This window comes from Neofelis nebulosa, chromosome 11 (assembly GCF_028018385.1).
Source record: "Neofelis nebulosa isolate mNeoNeb1 chromosome 11, mNeoNeb1.pri, whole genome shotgun sequence".
Classification (NCBI taxonomy): Eukaryota; Metazoa; Chordata; class Mammalia; order Carnivora; family Felidae; genus Neofelis; species Neofelis nebulosa.
Window position 1 is genome coordinate 24920635 of NC_080792.1, and position 22359 is coordinate 24942993.

The 22359-nt window shown below is 44.5% G+C and overlaps 1 protein-coding gene across 3 annotated transcripts in view; it reads left to right on the forward strand.

Moving 5' to 3' along the window:
• The window catches only part of MYO5B (myosin VB), a 340033-nt gene that overhangs the window by 141200 nt on the left and 176474 nt on the right, over window positions 1-22359 (forward strand). For all 3 annotated transcript variants that reach the window (XM_058692140.1, XM_058692142.1, XM_058692141.1), the window contains exons 2-4: window positions 4434-4544; window positions 14051-14222; window positions 18497-18641. In XM_058692140.1, coding sequence (XP_058548123.1) covers window positions 4434-4544; window positions 14051-14222; window positions 18497-18641 — 428 coding nt within the window. The remainder of the gene's footprint in view (window positions 1-4433; window positions 4545-14050; window positions 14223-18496; window positions 18642-22359) is intronic.

Sequence of the window (22359 nt, forward strand, 5' to 3'; positions counted from 1 at the left end):
TGGTTAAAATTGCGCTTGGCAATCCTATCAATTGCTCATCAAGTGTGGCATGCGTGACATTGGGTAACTGAGCTCTGCTTAGTAATTTGTGGGCACTTTAAGCTGAGAATCCATGAGATAGGATAAAGGTGGGAAGGCCTGCTGCAGATGTCGCCCATCCTGTACCATCATAATGCAGGGTTTACCTCGTTCTGCTTTCACAGTGAGCTGCTCTCAGCGCACGGCCACATGTATCTTCATTGTGGACATGGAGGAAATGACAGCATCTAGCACGGAGCAGGCACATATTAGGTGCTCAGATGTTTGCTTGATTTGAATCTAAAACTTGATCAGGTCTGTAATACACAAGGTCTGTTAAAAGGAGGAGCATTTGACCATCTGTTTCCAGAGTTGGCATCAATCGTTGCTGCTTGCCCACCTGTGCTGAGTAACTATCACTCTTGTTAGGAATTGGTCACAGCACTCTTCAGAGTATATTTTTATGTGAATTATCTGCTCAACTAGATGGTATGTTCCTTAAAGTCAGGGTATAGATCTCTGTGTTTGTACTGGATTACATGGTGCCTACCACAGTGTGTTTACCATATAAACCGGGTGCTTCATAAGTGCATCACTTACTGATTCCTGTCTCAGCACATGTGATTGAGCATCTGTTATATTGCCAGGGATACAGAGATGCCCAGTAGTATATGGGAACGCGCTTGAAGTAGTGAGATGAAACTGATGTAAAAGAAATGCCTGCAGAACCGTAAAGTTAATCCTGGAAGGGGTTGCGGCACCTCAGAGTGGGTGAGGGCTAACCCAGGGAAGGTAAGGGTTCAGTGAGGACAGGGCACCGGGACTTGGATTCTGCCCACATGGACAAGTGAGGGAAGGTCATTTTGGACTGAGGAAACCACATGTATAAAGGGTGAGGGCAACAAACTTCACAGCGATGGTCAGATAGTAAACCTTTCAGGCTTACACAACCATCCTCCACCTGCAGAAGCAGCCATAGACCATATTCAAATAGAATGTGCTGTTGTGTACCGATAAAATCTATGGACACCAAAATTTGACTTTCACGTAATTGACATGTTATCTGGATAGCACCTTTTTTTCTCCCCTGCAAACCCTTTAAACATTTAAAGACCATTCTTAACTCCAAGGCTGCACAAAAACAGACATTACATGAGATTTGGCCCAGGGCTATAGTTTGGCTGACCCAGCTACAAAGGGAAGTAAGAGCACAGATTGCAGGAGCAGAACAGCAAGTACTTAGGGTATGCAGTGATTCGGTGGGTGTCGGTGGAGGCTGAGATGCTACATTTTTTTTTTAATTTTATTTATTTTTTAAAATTTACATCCAAATTCATTAGCATATGGTGCAACAGTGATTTCAGGAGTAGTGCCCCTTCCCCATTTAGCCCATCCCCCCTTCCACAACCCCTCCAATAACCCTTAGTTTGTCCTCCATATTGGAGTCTCCTGTTTTTGTCCCCCTCTGTTTTTATATTTTTGTTTCCCTTCATCTTTTCATAGGATTTTCTTTCTGTAATTTCACTTAGCATAATACCCTCCAGTTCTGTCCATGTAGTCGCAAATGGCAAGATTTCATTCTTTTTGATGGCTGAGTAATACTCCATTGTGTGTGTGTGTGTGTGTGTGTGTGTGTGTGTGTGTGTGTGTGTACACACACATATATATATACACACACACACCACATCTTTATCCATTCATCTATGGGAATTTGGGCTCTTTCCATACTTTGGCTATTGTTGATAGTATTGCTATAAACATGGGGGGTGCCTGTGTCCCTTTAAAACAGCACATCTGTATCCCTTGGATAAATGCCTAGTGCACTTGCTGGGTTGTAGGGTAGTTCTATTTTTAATTTTTTGAGAAACCTCCATACTGTTTTCCAGAGTGGCTGCACCAGCTTGCATTCCCATGAGATGCTACATTTCTAACAAGCTCCCGGGGAATTGTGAGGCTGAGGTCCTCACTTACAGCAGCAAAGATCTGAAGCATCATTCTAGTCCCCTTATAGTGCTGATCCTGTGCTGGGCTCTGTGGGTAGGAAAATGGAGAAAATCTTCTGCCTCGAGGTGCTTTTAGTCTATTTGGGGAGAAGACATTTATAGAAGTAGATGAGTGGACGCTCCCAGAATAAGAATTAAACAGCTAGTCCCAGGCAGTGAGCCTCCCTGGTGCTGGGCGCAATGGACAGGTGTGGCATATGGACAGCAGGGGTCAGGCCGCTGGATCCACTGTGTGGGTTGGGACTGGGCCCCCTTGGCTTCCAGGATGTCACACAGCTTGATGTCCACATAGCATCATTATCTCTGCTCAGTTCCTATTGGGACTTTCCTCATTCTTCTTGGTCACTCTTCTCTTGAGCCTTTCCTGACACCTTTTATATGGAGTGGAGACTTTGAGGACTGGAACTGTAGGGAGGCTAAGGAAAGATCCCTCATCTGAAGCTTGGGGACAGTGCCATCAAAGTCCTTGGAGCTGGGTGGAAGATCGGCTTCCATGACAGTGGAGGAGGGAAGTTAGGACACCTGAGGGGAGTAGTAGTGTTGACAGTTATTGTTGGCAAATACTGAAAGTTTGCTCTGGAGGTAGCTCAGAGCACTCTTAATGTCTTTCTCTCAAGCACTCAGGTACTATAAAGCTCGATAGCATCTTCATAAAGATGCAGTCATTCCAGCAGGCTCACAGGCAGAGTGGAGATCCTGTGAGAACCTGATTCTTCATAATGCACAAAATGACTCTGGCTTTGTATCCTGAGCTGGGACACCAGGGATGCAAATTGGTGGTGGTTTGCTTTCCCACTAATGAGTATTGATGAGTCACTCTCCTTGATACTGAACTAGAGACCAGTGCAGGCAGGGTCAGCCGGGCACCTGGGTGGCTCAGTAGTTGGAGCTTCTGACTTCGGCTCGGGTCACGATCTCACAGTTCATGGGTTTGAGCTCTGCATCAGGCTTTGCCCAGACAGCTCAGAGCCTGGAGCCTGCTTCAGATTCATATTCATTCTCTCTCTCTCTCTCTCTCTCTCTCTCTCTCTCTCTCTCTCTCTCTCGTGTTCTGCCTCTCTCTCTCTCTCTCTCTCTCTCTCTCTCGTGTTCTCGTTCTCTCTCTCTCTCTCTCTCTCTCTCTCTCTCTCTCTCTCTCCCCTTCCCAATCCCCCTCAAAAATAAGTGTTAAAAAACAAAATGAAGGGTCACAGTGTTAAAAAACAAAATGAAGGGCCAGTGACCATGTGGAGGAAAATACCATGTGGGGAAAAAAAAAATTAGGGGGGATGGCAGGACTAAAATTAAAGCCTGCCAGCTGCTTGTGCCCGGGCAGCTGACTGACCACAAGGTCAGGGTGTGGAGTCGTCACTCCACAAGGTTGGTTATACTGACCCAGGCACACATTCTGGCTGGCCTTTCAGTCCTAAGAGCTGTTCGTTTCAGGATTGCTGAGAAGGTTCTGTGGCCACGACACTGTGCGCGGGTGCACCCGTAGCCAGGTTGAAAGCAAAGAGGCCCTGTGGCGATGACATACCTACGAGATGGAGACAGTTGTCTGACAGGCATGAGGAGTGCTGTCAAGAGCAGCCGCCGACAGGTCCAGATGCATCAGACATGTGTCCACGGCCGTACGTGCCACTGGCCTGGGGCGCTCCCATCTCCTCCTGTTCTGAGCTGGTCTGAGGTGGAACTCGGACTGGGTATTTTCACGTTCCCAGGTGATTGTCGTGTGCAGTCGGGGCCTACCCCTCCCCCCCACCCCCTAGGTGGATGGAGAGGGCTTAGTCACTTACCAAGGGCTGTATTCTTCCCTGCCAGGAGTTCTCCAGCTTAATGACTTTGCAGATCTCCTAGCTGCTGGGGGAGGTGGAGGGGGATTTTATGGGGTATGTTTGTGGCTCAAAGAATGCACAAATAAATCGAGGTTGCTGACGACTTAGGAATATGTAAATACACTTTCGATTTGCTGACCACTCTGTTTCACTTCTGCGGGAAAATGGCTTTGTCCCCGAATGCAGCATATCAGAGCAGAGGTTCCCAGGATTTGAAGATTGGCTCTCCTGTCTCAGTCTTGGCATGTGTTGTTCTGTTCTTTGTTGGCTGGACGCTGCCTCTGACATTGCTCTTTTGTACCACCCTTGAGATGATGGTGCAGAGCTCTGGTGGATGTAACCAGATGCTGGACTGGCAGTCTTGCTGGGAGAATTATAATTAGATGTGGTGTTCTCTTAGGATCTATAAAGTGCCCTCTGTCCCCACTCCCGTGGGTTACTTACCTGTTGTCATGGTATTAGACCATCTTGTGTTTTGAAATGAGAAGGAAGAGGTGTCCAGATGGCCTTATAACTTCTCTGGAGGACCCCTTGTAGGTAGTGACACATAAGTAGAAACCTGAAAGCTTTATCGGAGTTTCTTGTTTTAATCTTCCAGTACACGAGGGTCTGGATCCCTGACCCTGATGAAGTGTGGCGCTCAGCTGAGTTAACCAAGGACTACAAGGAGGGAGACACGAGCCTCCAGCTCAGACTGGAAGATGAAACGGTAAGTGCAGGTGGTGGGAGTGGGGAGCACAGGGCTGGCTCGTAGATGGTGGGCTTGAATTTCCCCTGCAGAGTGGAGCCGCTGAGTCCCTGGCATCTTTCTGTTGCTACTGGCAAACTGTAAAACTGTGCTGTGGCTGTCCCATAAGTGCCCACTGGTGTTGTAGCTAAGAGATCGCTGGTGGCCAAGGCAAGAATCTGCTCAGTAGAGTAGGAGGGTTCCCTTCATGGGGCTGTGGTGTCAGTGGGAGGTGACAAGGAGGCACCATAAGAGACAGTGCATGGTAGAGTGGTCGGAGCACTGGTTCTGGACCCCAGCCTATCTGGGGATTGGGATCCTGGCTCATCCATTGTTAGCTCTGTGCCTTTGGGTGAGTTAGCACTCTTTCTGTACTTGTTACTTCATCGGTTACAGGGGAGTGAAAGTTGATCTAGGGGGCTTATGAGAATAAAATGACCTCCTATGTGACATGTCCTTAGAATAGTGCCTGGCACACAGCACTCCACATGTGTTAGCTGTGCAGCACGAGTTCTTTAGTAGTTGACTTTCATGTGGCTTCATTCAGAAGGAAGACAAGATGGTTAACTGAAATCTTCCTCCTGTACTGTCCGATTTTCTGCTTTTTGTGAGCCTTTTGTGTGACTGCCCTTCTCTGTTGTGTTGTGTGCATTCTACAAATACTTGAATACTTGGACTGTGCTGGGTCATGGAGGTATACATGGCCCTGTCATTTGGGGGAGGTCACGGAAGTCCAGCAAAGTGTTGTGACACATGGCATTAGGCACAGAAACCTGTGGATAAGGTGTGGGGTGAGGTGAAGGTGTGGAAGGGGTCATGGGAAGGAGCCAGCAGAAGACTGGGTGGGGGGGTGGGGAATGAGAGAACAGAGTGTCCCAGAGGAAGTTGTGTGTGCCAGTGGCCCCAGGCTGCGGTGTGTTCCCTTGGGGTGTGTTGAAGGAAAGGAGGCTTGTGTACCTGGAAGGCCTTGAAGGCAAGGGGTCAGATGGGTGGCCTGAGGACACAGGCAGAGGTCATTTGGGCTGCGGGGTTTGTTGCAGGTGTACAGCCTAGTGACTGGACAAGTTTATACCTTAGGCGCTGGGTGTTCTGCTAAGTGAAATAAGTCCCACTGACCGAGATGAATGGCACATGAAATCACTCAATTGTTTTAGATTTCATATGAGGAACAGGTTTTGAAGGAAGTGGCAGGAAGAAACCAAGAAGTGACTTTGGGATGGGTTAAGTTGGAGGGGCTGCGAGAGCAGGCATTGCTTGGGGGGAAGGCTGGCGGCACTGGTGTGAGACGTTTGTACCATGTCTTTTAGCCTTTGATCATTTACTGTCTGGCTGTTTCTTCCTTCAGGCATCTTGGTCTTGTCTTTGTAGTTAGTGATGACCTACTTGAGAAATAGACCTTGTCTAACACTTTGCCCACATAGTACCTACTGTGGTTGGTGATTAACTCACAGATTAGTAGAAAGAGGGAACTCTCCTCCTGCCATCTTCTGTTTGCAACCCCCTCCCCAAGCCTATCACTTGGTAAAACTGGGACAGTGAGTTTAAATTTTTTACACCAAGGTGTGCATGCCTCACCTTTCCCTTCCTGGCAGGAAGGGTTGAGGCAAGAAAAAAAAATTCCCAGCAGATGGAATCCTGTTGATCGTGTTGAATAACATCCCACCCCACGACCAAAACAAAATGAAATTAGTTTCCCCCACTTGAAGGCTGTAACTTCTATTCTAACAGATTTCATTTTAGTTGATCTTTTAAGTGGGTGGGTGTTTTTAAAGGGTTATATGGAGGTAGTGAAGAAGGATCTGCTGTGCCGCTGAAGCAGAGCAGGTGTGTGCCTCCCCAGCCGAAAGTCTGCCCAGCGTGACTAATCCTAGCAGCTGCCCGGGAGCCCCCCACCCTGCTATGTGGCCAGTCAGCGTGCAGTCAGAAGGGATGCCTGGAGCTACACATGAGCAGCTCTTGAGAAATAATGGACTCTGAACACCTAACTCTGTCCGGGTCACTCGCAAACTGGTTTGTCCAGAGCGGGCTCTGAGTGGTCCCTAGGAGTGACTAACCTGAGCTGTGGACCAGAGGCAGGAGGGCAGAAGTTGGAGGACTGGCCTCTGCAAGCTTGGAGAACATCTACTCTGCGGCTGAGACCTCCCTTGATGTACGAGGCTGGCTGGAAAATCCACCTGGTGGTGTCCCCACCATCGCCCTCCTGTCCAAGAGTGTGGGTTTAACTGCGGTGGCAAAGGAGGAAAAGAAATTCTGTTCTGGAGAACAGTGTTCTTAACTCCCAGCTTCTCCCTTACTGCTCCACTGTGTTCTGCTCAAGGTGGTCAGGCTCCTTGGTGTTCTCGAAGAGGTTTCTTCTTGGCTGTTGCCTGCTTGTTGTTGTGGTCAAGTACACAAAACATAAAATTGACCATGGTAACCATTCTTAAGTTCACAGTTCAGTGGCATAAAGTACTTCCACGCGGTCGTGCCCACCATCACCACCATCCATGTCCAGAACTCTTGATCTTGCAAAACTGAAACTCTCCGCTCGCCTGCAGCCCTGATAGCTCCACTCCACTGTGGCTCGCTCAGTTGGGCTGCTTGGGGAACTCCTAGAAGTGGAATCCTAGACTATTGGTCCTCCTGTGTCTGGCTTGTCTCACTGAGCACAATGTAAGGTATTTTATATTTAAGCCTGTGGGAAACTTGTTGGAAAAGGATAGTGTCCTCTCTTCTCCCCACAGCTGTGATGGGTGTCAGGTATGTAGGTGTGCCGACCCTTAGCACAGTGCTGCCTTTACTGGATCAAGCGTCTTGGTGTAGACTGACCTTGATGATGCATGGAGCTCCCTTGTTTGCCTCGGATAGAGAGATACCAGGCAGCCTTCCCTCGCCGGCCTCCACCTCCCTTACAGACTCCTGCCCTCTAGTGGCAGGGAAAACTCCCCGTTTCCATGGTTTTGCTTTTCAATTGTTTCCGACTGGAGTTCCTATCCAGTGTCCTGCAGCCACTTGGTGGGGAGTACTCCCTGTACCCAAGGTCCTGTGGGAGTGTGCGTGAGAGGAAGACGGGTACACGTGAGCCTGAAGGAGGGGGCCGTGTGGCACCTGTGTCTCGGCACACCCAAGCCCTGGAACGTAGGTGGGGCGAGAGGATGGATGTAGCCTGTGTGTGTTTAACAGTAAAGGCCTGCTTTATCAAAAATAAAGTAAAACTGACCTTTGTAATTTTTGGAAATGAAAACCTTTAACGTCTTAAAGATATATTTGCAACTCTCTACTCTTCAGTCTCCATGTAGCTGCCATTGTCAAGAACCATGATCTTGAAGCATGTTGTGCCTCTACCTATATATAAACAGATTGAAGAGGGCCGTGAATTGTTGAGTATTGCAAACTACTCACGTCATGTTGCTGTGTTTGCAGATACTGTACTAATTTGTGAGTGCCTGTGGAGAAGCCGGGAATTAGACACGGGGCGTGGCTGGGAAATGAGATCTCCTCGTGTGAATTTTGTTGGCAGTTGTGCCCTCTGAAAGGAGAGATCAACACGCTCCTTGGCCTGTCCTCTCTCCGCCTCTTTCCTGTCCGCTTCCTCCCCACAGCCCCGAGCAGTGTGTGTCTCTGGCATTGGTGGGGGTACAGTTGGCAGACCTTCGGGGCACCTGGATGCCGTTACCTTCCTTCAGGGACATGTGGCGGCAAGAGGCGTGCCGCGAGACCTTTTCCCCAGGGGCCAAGGTGTTCGTCCCAGGAGTGTACGTTGAGGATTGCAGGGCTCAGATGTGTCCCCACGGAAGCTTGATCCCAAGTGGCAGCACGATCGTGTGTTCAGTAAGCTTCTATTTTGTGTTGAAGATGATGGAACCCTTGAAGATGAAGGGTCCAGGGAAAGGCCCCTCCTACTCAGGTCGAAGGACAGGGCCAAATGTGCCCGGCTGTTAGGAGATGACAAACTTGGTTCTTTATGGCAGGAAGCAAATGTTGCAGAAGAACGAGGACCCCTGCACTTGACCGTTGATGCCCTCAGCCCTGGGCATCCTGAGAATGCCCACAGGGCTTGTCAGCCCAGTTCAGGTCAAGTGTCACCTGTGTGCACATCTCGTGAAACCAGAGCTAAGAGTGGCCAGTACTCTAGTCGCAGTACAACTTCTTCGTGCAGGCGATTTTGACTACTAGTTTTGTTTCTTTCTGTTCTACTGGTTATTTCTGTTAATATTTGGTCACCTAATTTTTTGCTCTCTACTGCTCAGTAATCTACACTTGAGACTGTCTTTGGTTGGCAAGGATAACATGAAGACCGTTATCATGTTTGTATGCATACAAAAAACATGTAAAGTTATAAAAACTTGCTTGTAAATATTAGTAATATTACCGATGTAATTAATTATCTTGCTTGAGGTAGGCTGTAATTTGTTTTGATAAAAAGTATTTTTATTGTCAGGGTGCCAGGGGGGCTCAGTCAACTGAGCGTCCAACTCTTGGTTTTGGCTCAGGTCATGATCTCACAATTCGTGAATTTGACCCCTGTGTTGGGTTCTGTGCTGATGGTGCAAAGCCTGCTTGGGATTCTCTTTCTCTCTGCCCTTTCCCTCCTCTTGCTCTGTCTCTTTCAAAAAAAAAAAAAAAAAATTGTAAAATACATCTAACATAAAAATGCCATCTTCACCATTTTTCTAAGTATACCATCCAGGGCATTAAGTACATGGACACTGTTATGTAATCCTCACCACCATCTGTGTCCTTCCTGTAATTGCCCTTTTCCTCCTCTGTATTTGTGATCTCTTCCATCAGTGAGGATACTTTGGCTGCTTTTGCTTAGAGATGGGTGAACCGTGATTTTTTTTTTTTTTTTTTTTTTTTTTTTTTTTGCCTCTGCTCTCCCTGCACTCCCCTCCCCCCTGGACAAGGGAGATTTTGCAATGTCTGGGTACATTTTAGGCTGTCATGACTGAGGAGGAAGGTCTGCTCCTGGCATCTAGCAGGTTGAGGACAGGTTTGCTGGTAAGCATCCTGTGGTGCACAGGGTGGCCAGCACCCACCCCACCCCACCCTCTGTCCTAGGTAAAGGTGGTGGAGGTTGAGGAATTCTGGATTTAACCCATGCAGGACAGCCTGGATTGTTCATGGCTGAGAGACCCCAAGTCAAAAACCATATTGAGATTCCAGGATTCTAACAGTGTGTCAGTTGTGTTTCCTGCAATAAATTGAAATCGAAAGATTAACTTGGACTCCATATTTAAAAAAATTTTTTTTCAATGTTTATTTTTGAGAGGCAGAGTGTGAGCAGGGAAGGGGCAGAGAGAGAAAGAGACACAGAATAGGAAGCAGATTCCAGGCTCTGAGCTGTCAGCACAGAGCCCAACTCAGGGCTTGAACCTGCAAACGGTGAGATCATGACCTGAGCCGAAGTAAGACATTTAACTGAGCCACCCAGGCACCCCTAAAATTCAAACTTCTTAATTCTGTTTTTGTTTATGGCCATTTTCTTAATTACTTGTATCATTCATTATTAAAAACAACCGAGCAATTCTGTGAGAGGGCTTGTTATACATCCGTGCATCTGTGGAAATTTGTCTCACTTGTGATGAATGTAATACATGAAGTGTTATCAGGATGAGAATATAAAAAAGTCAAGGCCAGGAATCTTTAGAAACTTGGTGAGATACTTGACTCTACCCCCATGGCACTCTTTTAGACACTCCCCCCAAATCCACACTCTTCTTGAAACCCTTTTGGGCAGCTATTTGGGAGTTTCTTGTTGACTCCACAAAGCAGGAACATTTGCCATGGTAGAGACCTACCTAAATGCTCCACCATGGTTCTCTACCCCCCTCATCTCCTAGTTGGGTACCATTGCCACTAGAAGATGATGTGTGTAGCTCTTGTGTTAACACCAACCTCTTGCCAGCTGGTAACCCTGTTTTTACTAGCTTATCTTTTGTCTGGATGTCTTAGCTGTATGTGTAGAGTAGGAGCAAGAAGTTGCCTTTATCTACCATATGTGCTTCTTATTAGCTCCAGGTCCTTGTGTTGGGAGCTGTCATTCAAAGATATTTTTATGGTTATATTCTATTTATATGGTTCTGTGTAATGTAACATGGATATGAATTGGTATGAGAGAGGTCATGAAACAAAATCAGACATTCAGCTAAGTATTCTAAAACCATAGACCCGTAGAGTGTAGAGCAATCTGGACCAATGCTTTCCAAAGGATGACTGTGCTATAGTAGAATGTTGTCTGTCTGTATTGTCTAGTGTGGCGGTCACTGGCCACATGTGTCTGTTGAGCCCTTGAAATATGACTAGTGTGGCTGAGACACTGAGAAATTTTAACTGTACTTAATTTCAACAGATGTAATTTCCCTATGCTACCTTAGTGGAAAGTGCAGATATGGACTTAATCCCCTACTTCTTCTGTATTCTCAAGTTTTGGTTAGTCCCAGTATGCTAGATAGGGACGGACGAGAGATGCCCCTCTCTTCCTAGTCTCAAGGGGAAGGTTGAGATTCATTCCAGGTGGGTGACAGAAAATTCAATATTATGATGAGTTAACATCAAACCTCTTCCTCACCTCCAAAGGCCTTGTTGTTACATAGTGAAGTCTTCTATGCCAGAAAGTGTTCATGGTCCTTGATAACATCCTAAATGCTTAGATTTCAAGTAAAACCACATTAGCTGTAAATGTTCGATACTAACATCAGTGTGGGAATCAAAATCCTATTTAAAAAAAATCTTAAGTTACTCATTCCCTGCTTCCCTCTGGACGAACACACACCACAAAATCATCCTTGAATCATGAGTTTGCCCCTCCTACATCTTGGTGACTGCTCTGGGCATTTTACTTCTCTATTTCACTATAACCAGTGCCACTGGCTTATTTGTGGACCATATTTTCACAAAATTGCATATGCCTTTCCCTCCGCACTTGGGGGAGATTTTTTGAGGGAAATATTCATGTGAGGAAATATGGAAGACTAGCATTTCTGTCTCAGGGTTTAAAGACTCTGAGCTCAGGCCCCGGCTTTCTAATCTGAGAAATGAGGGGTTGATCTAGGTGAGCTTTGTGGTTCTGTACTTGGCTACGTCCTGTGCCGGTGGTAGGGGGGTGGTGTGGAGAGCCACACAGGACATGCAGAGTGAATGTGCTCCTTTCTCGGGGGGGGGGGGGGCGGGGGGGGCGGTAACATGAATCTCCATGGGGGAAGTCTTCAGAAAGACTCAGAGTGGGAGGGTCGGGTTAGAGTCCCAGTGACACCTGTAACTCAGCCAGAGATGAAGGGGACCATCACCTCTAGAACTTAAAATTTCAACATGTTCTGTTTCCCCTTGTTGCCCACCTTTTGGAAAATTTGTGTCCTGTTCAGGATAGCTAGTTTACTGGTCTCCCGTATGGAGTCACCTTTGCATGAAAAAGAGAATGGCCTTGATTAACACACAAACCCCCAACAGGAACCTGTACAAGGAAAACCTTGCTTACATGGGTAACTGTTGATAATTTGTGGGGATGTCATTCTATAAAGTTTGCAATAAAAGGAATCCTAGATTTCGTTCTGTAACATGACTCTTTGTAAATTCAGCAGGATGCTGTGGGGAGCTGCTTGTCTTTAAATACAGGTATATGTCATGTTTTACCTTCCTGTCTCTAGATTGTGGATATCTTGGCCCATTTGTAAGATGGTCTTTGGAGGCCAAGGAAGAGTCTATTCATGAAAGTTTCAGGCTCCAGTGTTGCTAGCCGTCTTCCAAAAAGGTCCATCAATCTGAACCCACAAACAACCCACCTGTTGGGCCACATCCTTCATATTTAAGGTCTTGGCAGTTTTTACACCTTTGCTTATGTGATATAATGCTAATAATCTATTTGTATCTGGTTAATGTCACTGAATAAATAGCTTTTCATGTTCCTTTTGTACTTTTTGTGGCTCGTAGCCTCTGCATAATTTTCTTTTGGGGTGTTGGTATTCTTTTCGGCTTCTTAAAACTTTGGATATTAAGATTAATTCTGTTAGGTAATGCAGAATCTTTGTCCTCTGCTCTGCACATGGTGTGTTTCATGATGGCTTAAAAATTCCATTTATAGTCAAAATACAAAATTTTGTGACATACTACTGGCTTTTGCATCGTCCTTTGAAAGTACTTCCTTCCAAAGCTCTTAAAACTACCTGACTACATTTTCTTACTAGTTTTATTTTTTATTTTAGTGGCGTTTTATTTATTATTTTGTATTTTACCTAAAACTTACTTTGGTCTTTGAAGGAATGAGAATAGAACCCTAGCTCTATTTTCTTTTTCCTTAAAAGGCTTTGTTTATCTGCTGCTATTAGAGGGGAAATTCATTCTTAACCATTTGCTCCAGCATTCTTCTGAACAAATTTTCCTTCTGTGCTTGTTATTTCGGGATCTGCTATTAGGTTTCACTTACCTGCCGATTTTAGCAGCATTATTAAACTTGCTGGTTTTAATATACCTTAATATCTGGTTGTGTGTGACCATCTAAAAGTGGGAGAGATGGGAGAGAACATTGATATTTATGTTCTTTTAAAAAACTGTTCCTCTAGTAAAATTATGTCCGTAGACTTTCTTGAAAGGCTTCTATAGAATCGTGGTTCTTAAAATATCTGTAAACCACCTGTTGCAGAACTACTTGTGGATTTTTCAAAATTTCAGATTCCTGGGCCCCACCCCAGAACTCCTAAACATATAAGTAGTGTTTGGGGAAATTGTTTTTACAAGCTCTCAGATGATTTTTAACAACACTATAAGGAATTTAGGTAAGACATGATAAACTGTAGCCAGGATTCTCCTATTATGTAGACAAGTGTGTACACGAGTCAGTTTTAAACATAACCTGTCAGAAAGCATCTTTGAGTACTCCTGTCCAGCTGCTATGCTAAGGATATAAGAATAGCACCTTGCATTTGAGACTTCCTGATTATACACACCTATAGATCTCGAGCTCCTATCATATGTTAGGTCAAAGTAAAATTCCTGCCCTAGAGTCGCTTGTTGTCAGGATGTTGAGTATGTGTACACCTGGAGGGCATTTATGGAGAGCAGTTTGTTATAAGGCAATCCAAAAAAAAAAAAGTGAACGTGTTGGATGATGGGGCAGAGGAAGGCATCAGCATTAAATGGGGGTGAAGAAGGTTGGCTGCATGGGAGACAGAGCAGTACTCCTGTTGTGACCAGGATTCAAGACTCAGTATCTTTTCTTTGAGAAGCCAGTAGAACATGTCATTAAATCCTGTGCTTCCTGAATCTCTCCTGTCATTCAGTCTTTTATCTTGATATACTGGGATTCTGTTACCAGCAAATTTTCCTCCTGGGCTGGTCTCTTAGGGCAACATAAGTACTTTGTTCGGTTTGCTCATCTTTAAAAGAAGGTTATCTGTCTTCATCATGTATGATCATGTTAGGACCGTGATCCTAGCCAATGTGACAGGATATTGGATACAGGCTAAATGGTTCATAACCCTGCCTTTCTGTGTCTATTACTTGCATTTCTTTAGATTCGGGAATACCCTATTGATGTCCAAAGCAACCAGCTGCCCTTTTTGCGGAATCCAGATATCTTGGTGGGAGAAAATGACCTAACTGCCCTTAGCTATCTACATGAGCCTGCAGTTTTGCATAATTTAAAGGTCCGTTTCCTGGAGTCGAACCACATCTACACTTACTGTGGTAAGTGGCGTGCATCTGTTGGCTGCATGTGTTTGAAAGTACTTACAATCTTCAGACTTGATGTGTTAAACTCTAATGGTTAGGAATCCTACTAGCATTCTCCTGAGTACCTCTCAGCTGAGACCCTTGAAAGGTTTGCAATCAGTGAATGTGGCTTAATTAGGCTGCCCTACATCTCTGTGGGATGATTGGTGTTAATCACAGCTCAGCCAGGGAGGAAGTGGACCACACGATGTGGCCTGACTTAGGCACAGTCCCAGAGCCTGTAGGACAGCAGTAAGTAGATCCCAGGGTCCTAGCTCAGAAGTCTGCTCTCTCCACTGAGCGCACTCCTGTAAACATGCCTGGCTGGCTTCTGTCCTCTAAGGAAGTCCTGTCTTTGTCTGACTCTCTCCCTTGCCATGTACAGACATGGTGCGTGATGAATTTGTCAAATCCATGAGCAGAAAACATGGCAAATACTTTACAATAAAATGTCCTCAAAATTCTCCTGTTTGGTTTTCTTGAAACTTCTCAATTTCCCACATTCCAGTTTTTTTCGTTTTTGAATATTAAGTGGTATGGTAAGATCTAGATCCCTAGAAACCATTGTCTGTGGGGCAAATCATTTTTAGGATCTGGTTGAGGAGTCAGGCCACGGGTTTCTTTGTGGGGGTTGTCCCAGCTGTGCCTCAGAGCCATGGTCTTGTCATCAGAAGTGAGGCCTTAGGACCAGAGTTCTTCTCACAGTGATAATCCACTTGGGTTTGGAATCGATGGGTTGGCTACTAAGTTCCAGTGAGCTTTCCTGTCAGACGTCACTGTGTGAGAAGTAGTTTCCCTAAAACAACTTCAACCCAATTGCTAATGGCGATATTATCTGAAAAAGACCATTAGTATACAGAGGTTTTAATAAGTTGGGTTTTTTTTCCAACAACAACAAAAACCTCCCATTTGAGGAGAAAGGAATAAACCACCATCAGCTTCAACGTTTAAACGTATCCCTTCTAGAAGAGGTCCTGGTATCTGCACACGCTTACCCAAATGCACATTGGCTCCTATAGCATCAGCTGTTGAGTGTGATCAGTGTTGCCCAGAGCTCTGAGTCATCAGGAAACACTTGTTTTCTGCTGTGAAAGTGGCTGAGATATTTTAGGAGAATGTGTGGCCTTAGAGTATAATATCAAAATTTGAATGTTGTGTGAATTAGGATTTTATACAACTCTCTAACAATCAGTAGAACATGTAAGGCTGTTTCGAAGAATTCTCCAAGTCATTAGCCTTAGGGGGAATTTATCAGGGTCTGGGGCCTTGTTTTTTGGTCCAGGTGGTCTTTTCGGGCAAACTTCCATTTGAAGACTTTGGTGGGTGTCCTTTTCCTCCCTTAGCCTGAAATGTAACAGACAAGATTCTTCCAAGTATTCTCTGGCATTTCTTTCTTTTAAATAGACTTTAGTGTTTAAAGCAACTTTAGGTCACAGCAAAACTGAGGGAAAGATACAGAGATTTCCCATATAATACCCTTTCCCCAACTGTTGATGAACCCACAGTTGGCACATCATCATCAAAGTCCATAGTTTCCACTGGGGTTCACTCTTGGTGGTGTACATAGTGTGGGTTTGGACAAATGTATAAGGACACGTATCCACCATTATGCTATCCTAACCGTAGATTCACTGCCCTAAAATCCCTTATGATCTGCCTCTGCATCCCTCCCCACCCCACCCCCTCTGCTGCCCCGTCCCTGGCAACCCCTGATGTTTTACACTGCCTCTATCATTTTTCCTTTTATAGAATATCATGGGGTTGGAATCCCCATATGTGGCTGTATACACATTGGCTTCTTCCACTTAGTAATACTCTAAGCTTCATCCATGTCTTTTCATACTTGGATAAATCACTTTTTATAGCACTTACAGTCCATGGTCTGGATGTATTGCATTTGATTCACTTATTGAAGAACATCTTAGTTGCTTCTAAGTTTTGTCAATTGTCAAAGCTGCCACAAGCATCCACCTGCCAGCTGGTGGTGTGGATATGTTGTCAACTCCTTTGGATAAATACCTAGGAGTGTGAATGCTGAATCCTACGGTAAGATTGTTTTGTGTAAGAGACTGCCAAAGTGGCTGTGCCATTTTGCATTGGACAGCAACAAAGAGTTTCCACTTCTCCACAGCCTCACGTCCAAGTTAGTTGGCATATAGTACAATTTCAGGAGTAGATTCCTTAATGCCCCTTACCCATTTAGCCCGCCCCCATATGAGTGAAGCCCTATGATATCTGTCTTTGACTAATTTCACTTAGCATAATACTCTCTCGTTCCATCCACATAGTTGCAAATAGCAAGATTTCATTCGTTTTGATTGCCGAGTAATAGATAACACATTGTATGTGTATGTATGTGTGTGTGTATACACACACACACCCCCCACATCTTCTGGATCTCCTTTGCACTGCTGGTGGGAATACAAACTGGTGCAGCCACTCTGGAAAGCGGTATGGAGGTTCCTCAATTGTTTCTATGTATTTTGGGTACTAGTCCTTTATCAGTTATGTTTTTTTGCAAATATTTTTCTCATTCTCTGGTTTGTCTTCTCATTTTCTTGACTTGTGTCCCTTTTCAACGTTTTTTATTTTATTTTATTTTTTTTTTTTATTTTTTATTTTTGGGACAGAGACCGAGCATGAACGGGGGAGGGGCAGAGAGAGAGGGAGACACAGAATCGGAAACAGGCTCCAGGCTCCGAGCCATCAGCCCAGAGCCTGACGCGGGGCTCGAACTCACGGACCGCGAGATCATGACCTGGCTGAAGTTGGACGCTTAACCGACTGCGCCACCCAGGCGCCCCAACTTGTGTCCCTTTTCAAACACCAAAGGGAGACACAGTGGTGGAGATCTCCCATTTGGCAATGACTTTTCCATTCCTGTTTTCTCTTCCCCACATGCCTGGAAAAGCTCAAATTTTTTTGTACCCTTGTCAGTGGTTCTTTCAAGATCCAGAATGTGCTGTTTTGGGAAAGAAAAAGGCATGCATTTCTCTCTTGAAGATGATAATTTTTTTCTTATGTTCTCAAATATTATGTGCCCTTCCATAAAAGATCTGGAATGTTAGGTGATTTGCTGACTCTTCATGCAGTGTGTATTTATTGAGTCTATCATTGTGATGTATGGTTCTGGGGATGCAAATTTTTTTTTTTTAAAGTAAAAGGAAAGATAATACATGATATAATGTGATGTGAGCTAATAAAAATCTAACACACAGTGCTTACTATGCAAGATGCTGGTCTAAGTTCTGTATTAATCATTGTCCTCAGGACAATCAAGTAAAGGTAATTGCTGTTCCCAATCTTACAGTCCAGGAAACTGAGGCACTTAGAGGTTAAGTAATTTGCCAGAATAACTCAGTTAATAACTGGCTGAGACAAGATTTGACCTTAAGATATGTAAATCATGTTACATGCCCACAATTTGTTTGTATTTAGGTAAGATAACCCATACACAAATGAAAATTTGTTCACTTCCTAGATTTCAATTTAGAGATGGCTTATATTTATTTTTATTTTTACTTTTTTATTTTAATTATAACATGAAATTTATGGTCAAAATTGTTTCCATACAACACCCAGTGCTCATCCCAACAGGTGCCCTCAATGCCCATCACCCACTTTCCCCTCTCCCCCAACCCCCATCAACCCTCAGTTCTCAGTTTTTAAGACAGATGGCTTTTAAAGCCTAACACCTGTTGGGGCACCTGGGTGGCTCAGTGGGTTAAGTGTCTGACTTCGGCTCAGGTCATGATTCCATGGTTTGTGGATTTGAGCCCTGTGCCAGGCTCTGTGCTGACAGCTCAGAGCCTGGAGCCTGCTTCGGATTCTGTGTCCCCCTCTCTCTCAGCCCCTCTGCTGCTTGCACTCTCTCTCTCAAAAATAAACATTAAAAAAAATTAAAAAATAAAGCCTAACACCTGTTGACAGAATTAAGCATTCTCTTCTCTCTGGTTGTGCAACATTTTTATGTATTTCAGGAGTTTAATTTGAGCAATGGTGTACATGTGTGTACATGGACCTGTGTTTATTCCATGCACTAGGGCATGTGGAAGCCCAGCTTTCTTTTCTCCAACAGGATTTGGCACAGTACCTGGACAACAACACAGATACGTTTTGATTTAGTTGAGTGATTGGTTGTGATTCATTTCATTTTTCATGTTTTAGTTTGGATATGAACAAGGGCCTTTGAAAGTGGATGTCAGGTGGCTGTATTGCTATCAGAATCTGACTACATTGTCTCTTTGCAGGTATCGTGCTTGTTGCCATTAATCCTTATGAACAGTTGCCAATCTATGGTCAAGATGTCATCTATGCCTACAGTGGCCAAAACATGGGGGACATGGACCCCCACATCTTTGCTGTGGCAGAAGAAGCCTACAAGCAGATGGCCAGGTAAGCATGACCTCAGCCTGGGAGTCCTTCTGGGTAGTCCTTCTGGTAGAAGTTTCTGCCTTCCTTGACTGCTTTTGCCTAGTAATCAGTTGGTGATCCTGGGATTGGGTAAATTTCCTCATGTCTTCAGCATCTTCTTGGGAACCTGAACCTATTCTTGAACAGTGGCTCCCAAGACCTTGTTCATTTTCTGAGCAATGAAATAAATGGATGCCTTAGATTTCATGTCTCCTTGGCTTCCTTTTGGCACTCTTTCCTCCCCTCTGGTGTCACAAATTCATTTTCTAGCATCACCCTTCATTTTGCAGATTCCACTGCAGATTCCCTTTGAAGGAACCAGGATTCTTGGACAACTTAATATGCCAAGCATTTAGATAGGAATTTTAGAGTTTCTCCTTAGACACTGAAGTAAATCTCTGTATTGCTCTTTTTTAGCTCTGAAAGATGGGTACTGGTCTGTTTCATTGGAAAATGGGCTAGGTGATTGTACTAAGGTTCTACAGGTAAATGGAACAGGTAAACCAGGGATATGAGAGAGAGTGTCTGTGTGTGTGCGTGTAAGGAATGGCCTCATGTAATTGTGGAGGCTTGGCAAATCCAAAATCCACAGGAGAGGTTAATAGGCTTGAACCCATGGAAGAGTTGATGTGTTTGAAGTCTGAAGGCAGTCTGCTGTCATGATTCTGTCTTGGAGGAAGGCCTTCATCTGATCGGTTGAGGCCCACCCACATTATGAAGGGTAATGGTAAACAAAAATCTGATTTGAAATGTTAATCTCATCTAAAAAATATCTTCACTAGCACTATCTTGACCAGTGTTTGACCAAATGTCTAGGTACTCTGGCCTAGCCAAGTTGACAACTAAAACTAATCACCACATTGATGGTCTTAAGCTATTCAGGCATAAGGTAGGGAAAGAAAGTTTCACCAAAGTTTTGGTGGAAATGCATATTCCTGTTCACACTAACATGCTGGATCTTGTCAGCCATCTTTCTTGCCATTTCTACAGAACACCTTATGGAGCTAGCAGCAAATGTAGGAAAGTCCTTTGTGGGGAGTAGGGCCACTTAGGCTAATTTAGTGAGAAGGAGAATCCTGTTTAAGATGGTCTGTGCTTCAGTGGATCTCAGAGTATAATTGTCAGCCTGATCAACTTTTCTAAGAAAGAAGGCAGCTTTTATAAGCTTGTTTATAGATTTAGGGTGGTATTGCTGGTTGTAGAGCTCTGTATATAAAAAGTTCTGCTTCCTTCTAGATCTATACTATGTTCAAAATAAGCAGTGATGGGAGAACTGAGCAATTTAACAAACAGAATGATCCATAACCATTTCTCCTAAATGTAGTAGGAGAGTGGGGGGTGGGGGGGTGTGCTAAAATGTTCTCAACCTTTGATCTCTTTAATGCCATAAGAAAGACCACATACTGTATAAATCTACTTCAGGGCTTGGCCAGAAATCACTTACCTTGATAACTTACGCAAACCTAACAAAGTGTGGTTCAAGGCCATGCCATGTGGAGAGAAGAATGGGTTTTAATGTGTTTTAGTACATAGCCCCATTCATATATTACTGTGGGACAGTGGAGAGAGATCTGGGGTCTGGACAGGCTTCCATGCCTTGGGAGAATCACTTAAGCTGAATCTTAAACTATCTTTCTCCTTTGGAGGATGGTTTCTTTATGGTTATAAAACAGAAGGTGGGTGTGGGTTACTTGTGACTTCCTACCATGCTAAGAGTTCTAGTAGCTCTTTGACATCTCTTTGGATGGATGTCACTGATAATTATTTTTCGTTTCATTCTCTTTTACCCAGTTGTGCTTAGATGTACCAGAAGTTGTTCTTTACCAAAGACTTCTTGAGGTGCCCCCAATAGCTTTTGGAATTTCCTGGCCTCCAGCTTTATCTACACCATAGATCCTCTTGCCTAGATGCCTCCATTCTTCCTTTCCATGCTTGAAGCTGGGTTCATGGTTCTTCTACAGTCGGGTTATTTCATTTGTTTGGGTCCTTGTTCACATCCATTAGAGGGGGATGTGGTTGTACAGGGTGGTGTATAGATGGGTTATAAATTTGGCAATTTTATTTTAAGGTTTATACTCCTTGTACTCTCTGAGTCCTAGGGTGCAGCCAAATAATTTTACTGAAATTCTTATGCAATTTTTGCTCATGAACTTAGACTAGAAGTAGAAGGACCAGCACGTGTGACCATAGGAGAGAGCTATGGTTGAATTTGGTGGGGTCAGTGGCTTAGCGTTTCTGCCACTGATCTGAGAGACGCACTGGAGGCCCCTGGAGAATCTTTGCTGTGCAGGGAAAAGAGGAGACCCATTGGTCAGATGCAGGGGAGGGAAGGGAAGGTTGTTGCTATACTTCCAGTATAGATCTGCTCTGTTTAGATGCTAGAACATACTTAACAATACCTGCCAACTGTGTTGTGCTCTTCCTGACGCATCAGTAATAGTTGAAATAACCATTCAACAGTGTGCTTTGAATCTGAGCCTCTGTAACAGCTGGGCGAAATGAAGGGTGTAAGAAACCAAAGTTAATCACTTCACCCAGCATTACACTGAGTTTGTGACTTAGTTCACCTTGGATTCAGCAATTCTTTCTCATGATTCACTGAGGATTTGATTTTTCTCTCTGGATATGGCTCACGTCAGGGACTCTCCAACTCTTGATGTGTTCTGAGTGGGTCAGGGAGCCTGTCACAGCTCAAAGGGATAAATACAGACCATCATCCCCATCCTGAGAGCTCCCACGGAGTCCTGTGGAGGAGGAGACACAAGGACAGCCAACAATTGGTCACTGTCCCCATCTCTGTTGAATTCATTAAGGCTGGACTTGGGAGTAAATGGAGATTTGAAATGAAGTAGAAGAAGACTCGTACGAAACCTCCCATTCATAAGTTCTGGCCTCTGCATGAGAACCTATGGTTCCTGTGAGACGGGGTGGGGTGGGGGGCCGACCTCCACTGGTTAGTACTGCTCCTTTCTCCCACTCAAAGGTCCAGAATGCCTGCTCTTCCAGTTTTACCTTTCTCAGCCTCAGCTCCTGCATTAGATTGTATCTGCAGACATTGGTGTGGTGTGCATCATTTGCTGGGTTCCTTACTGAATGAACACTGGAAAATGTAAGAACTTTCCTTCAACTCTGCAGAGCACACAGTCTGGTTAGAGAAGATGTAATAGTGGGCCAAAAACACCTGTAACAACAGGAAGTGTATATAAAAGCCATGCGTGGGGTCATTTGACTTGAGTCTGGAGTCTTGACTGTCACAGATGGTCCAAGAAAACTGCAGCGTTTAAGCTGGATCTTGAATTGGCGGGATACGTAGTGAGAAGAAGGCCTCTGGGGGGCTAGAATAGGGTGATCATAATTCCAGAAGTGGGGCATCAAAGGCATGGTCACAAAACCACAGTTACCTGTTGCTTCATACCCCTTGGGATGTGTAATTAAAAAAGCCAAATGACAAATGTTGGAAAGGATGTGGAGGAATTAGAATCTTCATGTGCTCCTAGTGTGAATGTACAGTGTGCAGCTACTTTAGAGAAGTCTGACAGTTTTCAGTAAGTTAAACACAATTATTGCATGACCCAGCAATTCCACTCTTATGTAATTACACAAGAGAAATGAAAATATGTTCACGTAAAAGCTTATATACAAATGTTCATAATAGCATTACTCATAATAGCTGAAGGATGAAAACAGTCTATCAGCTGAT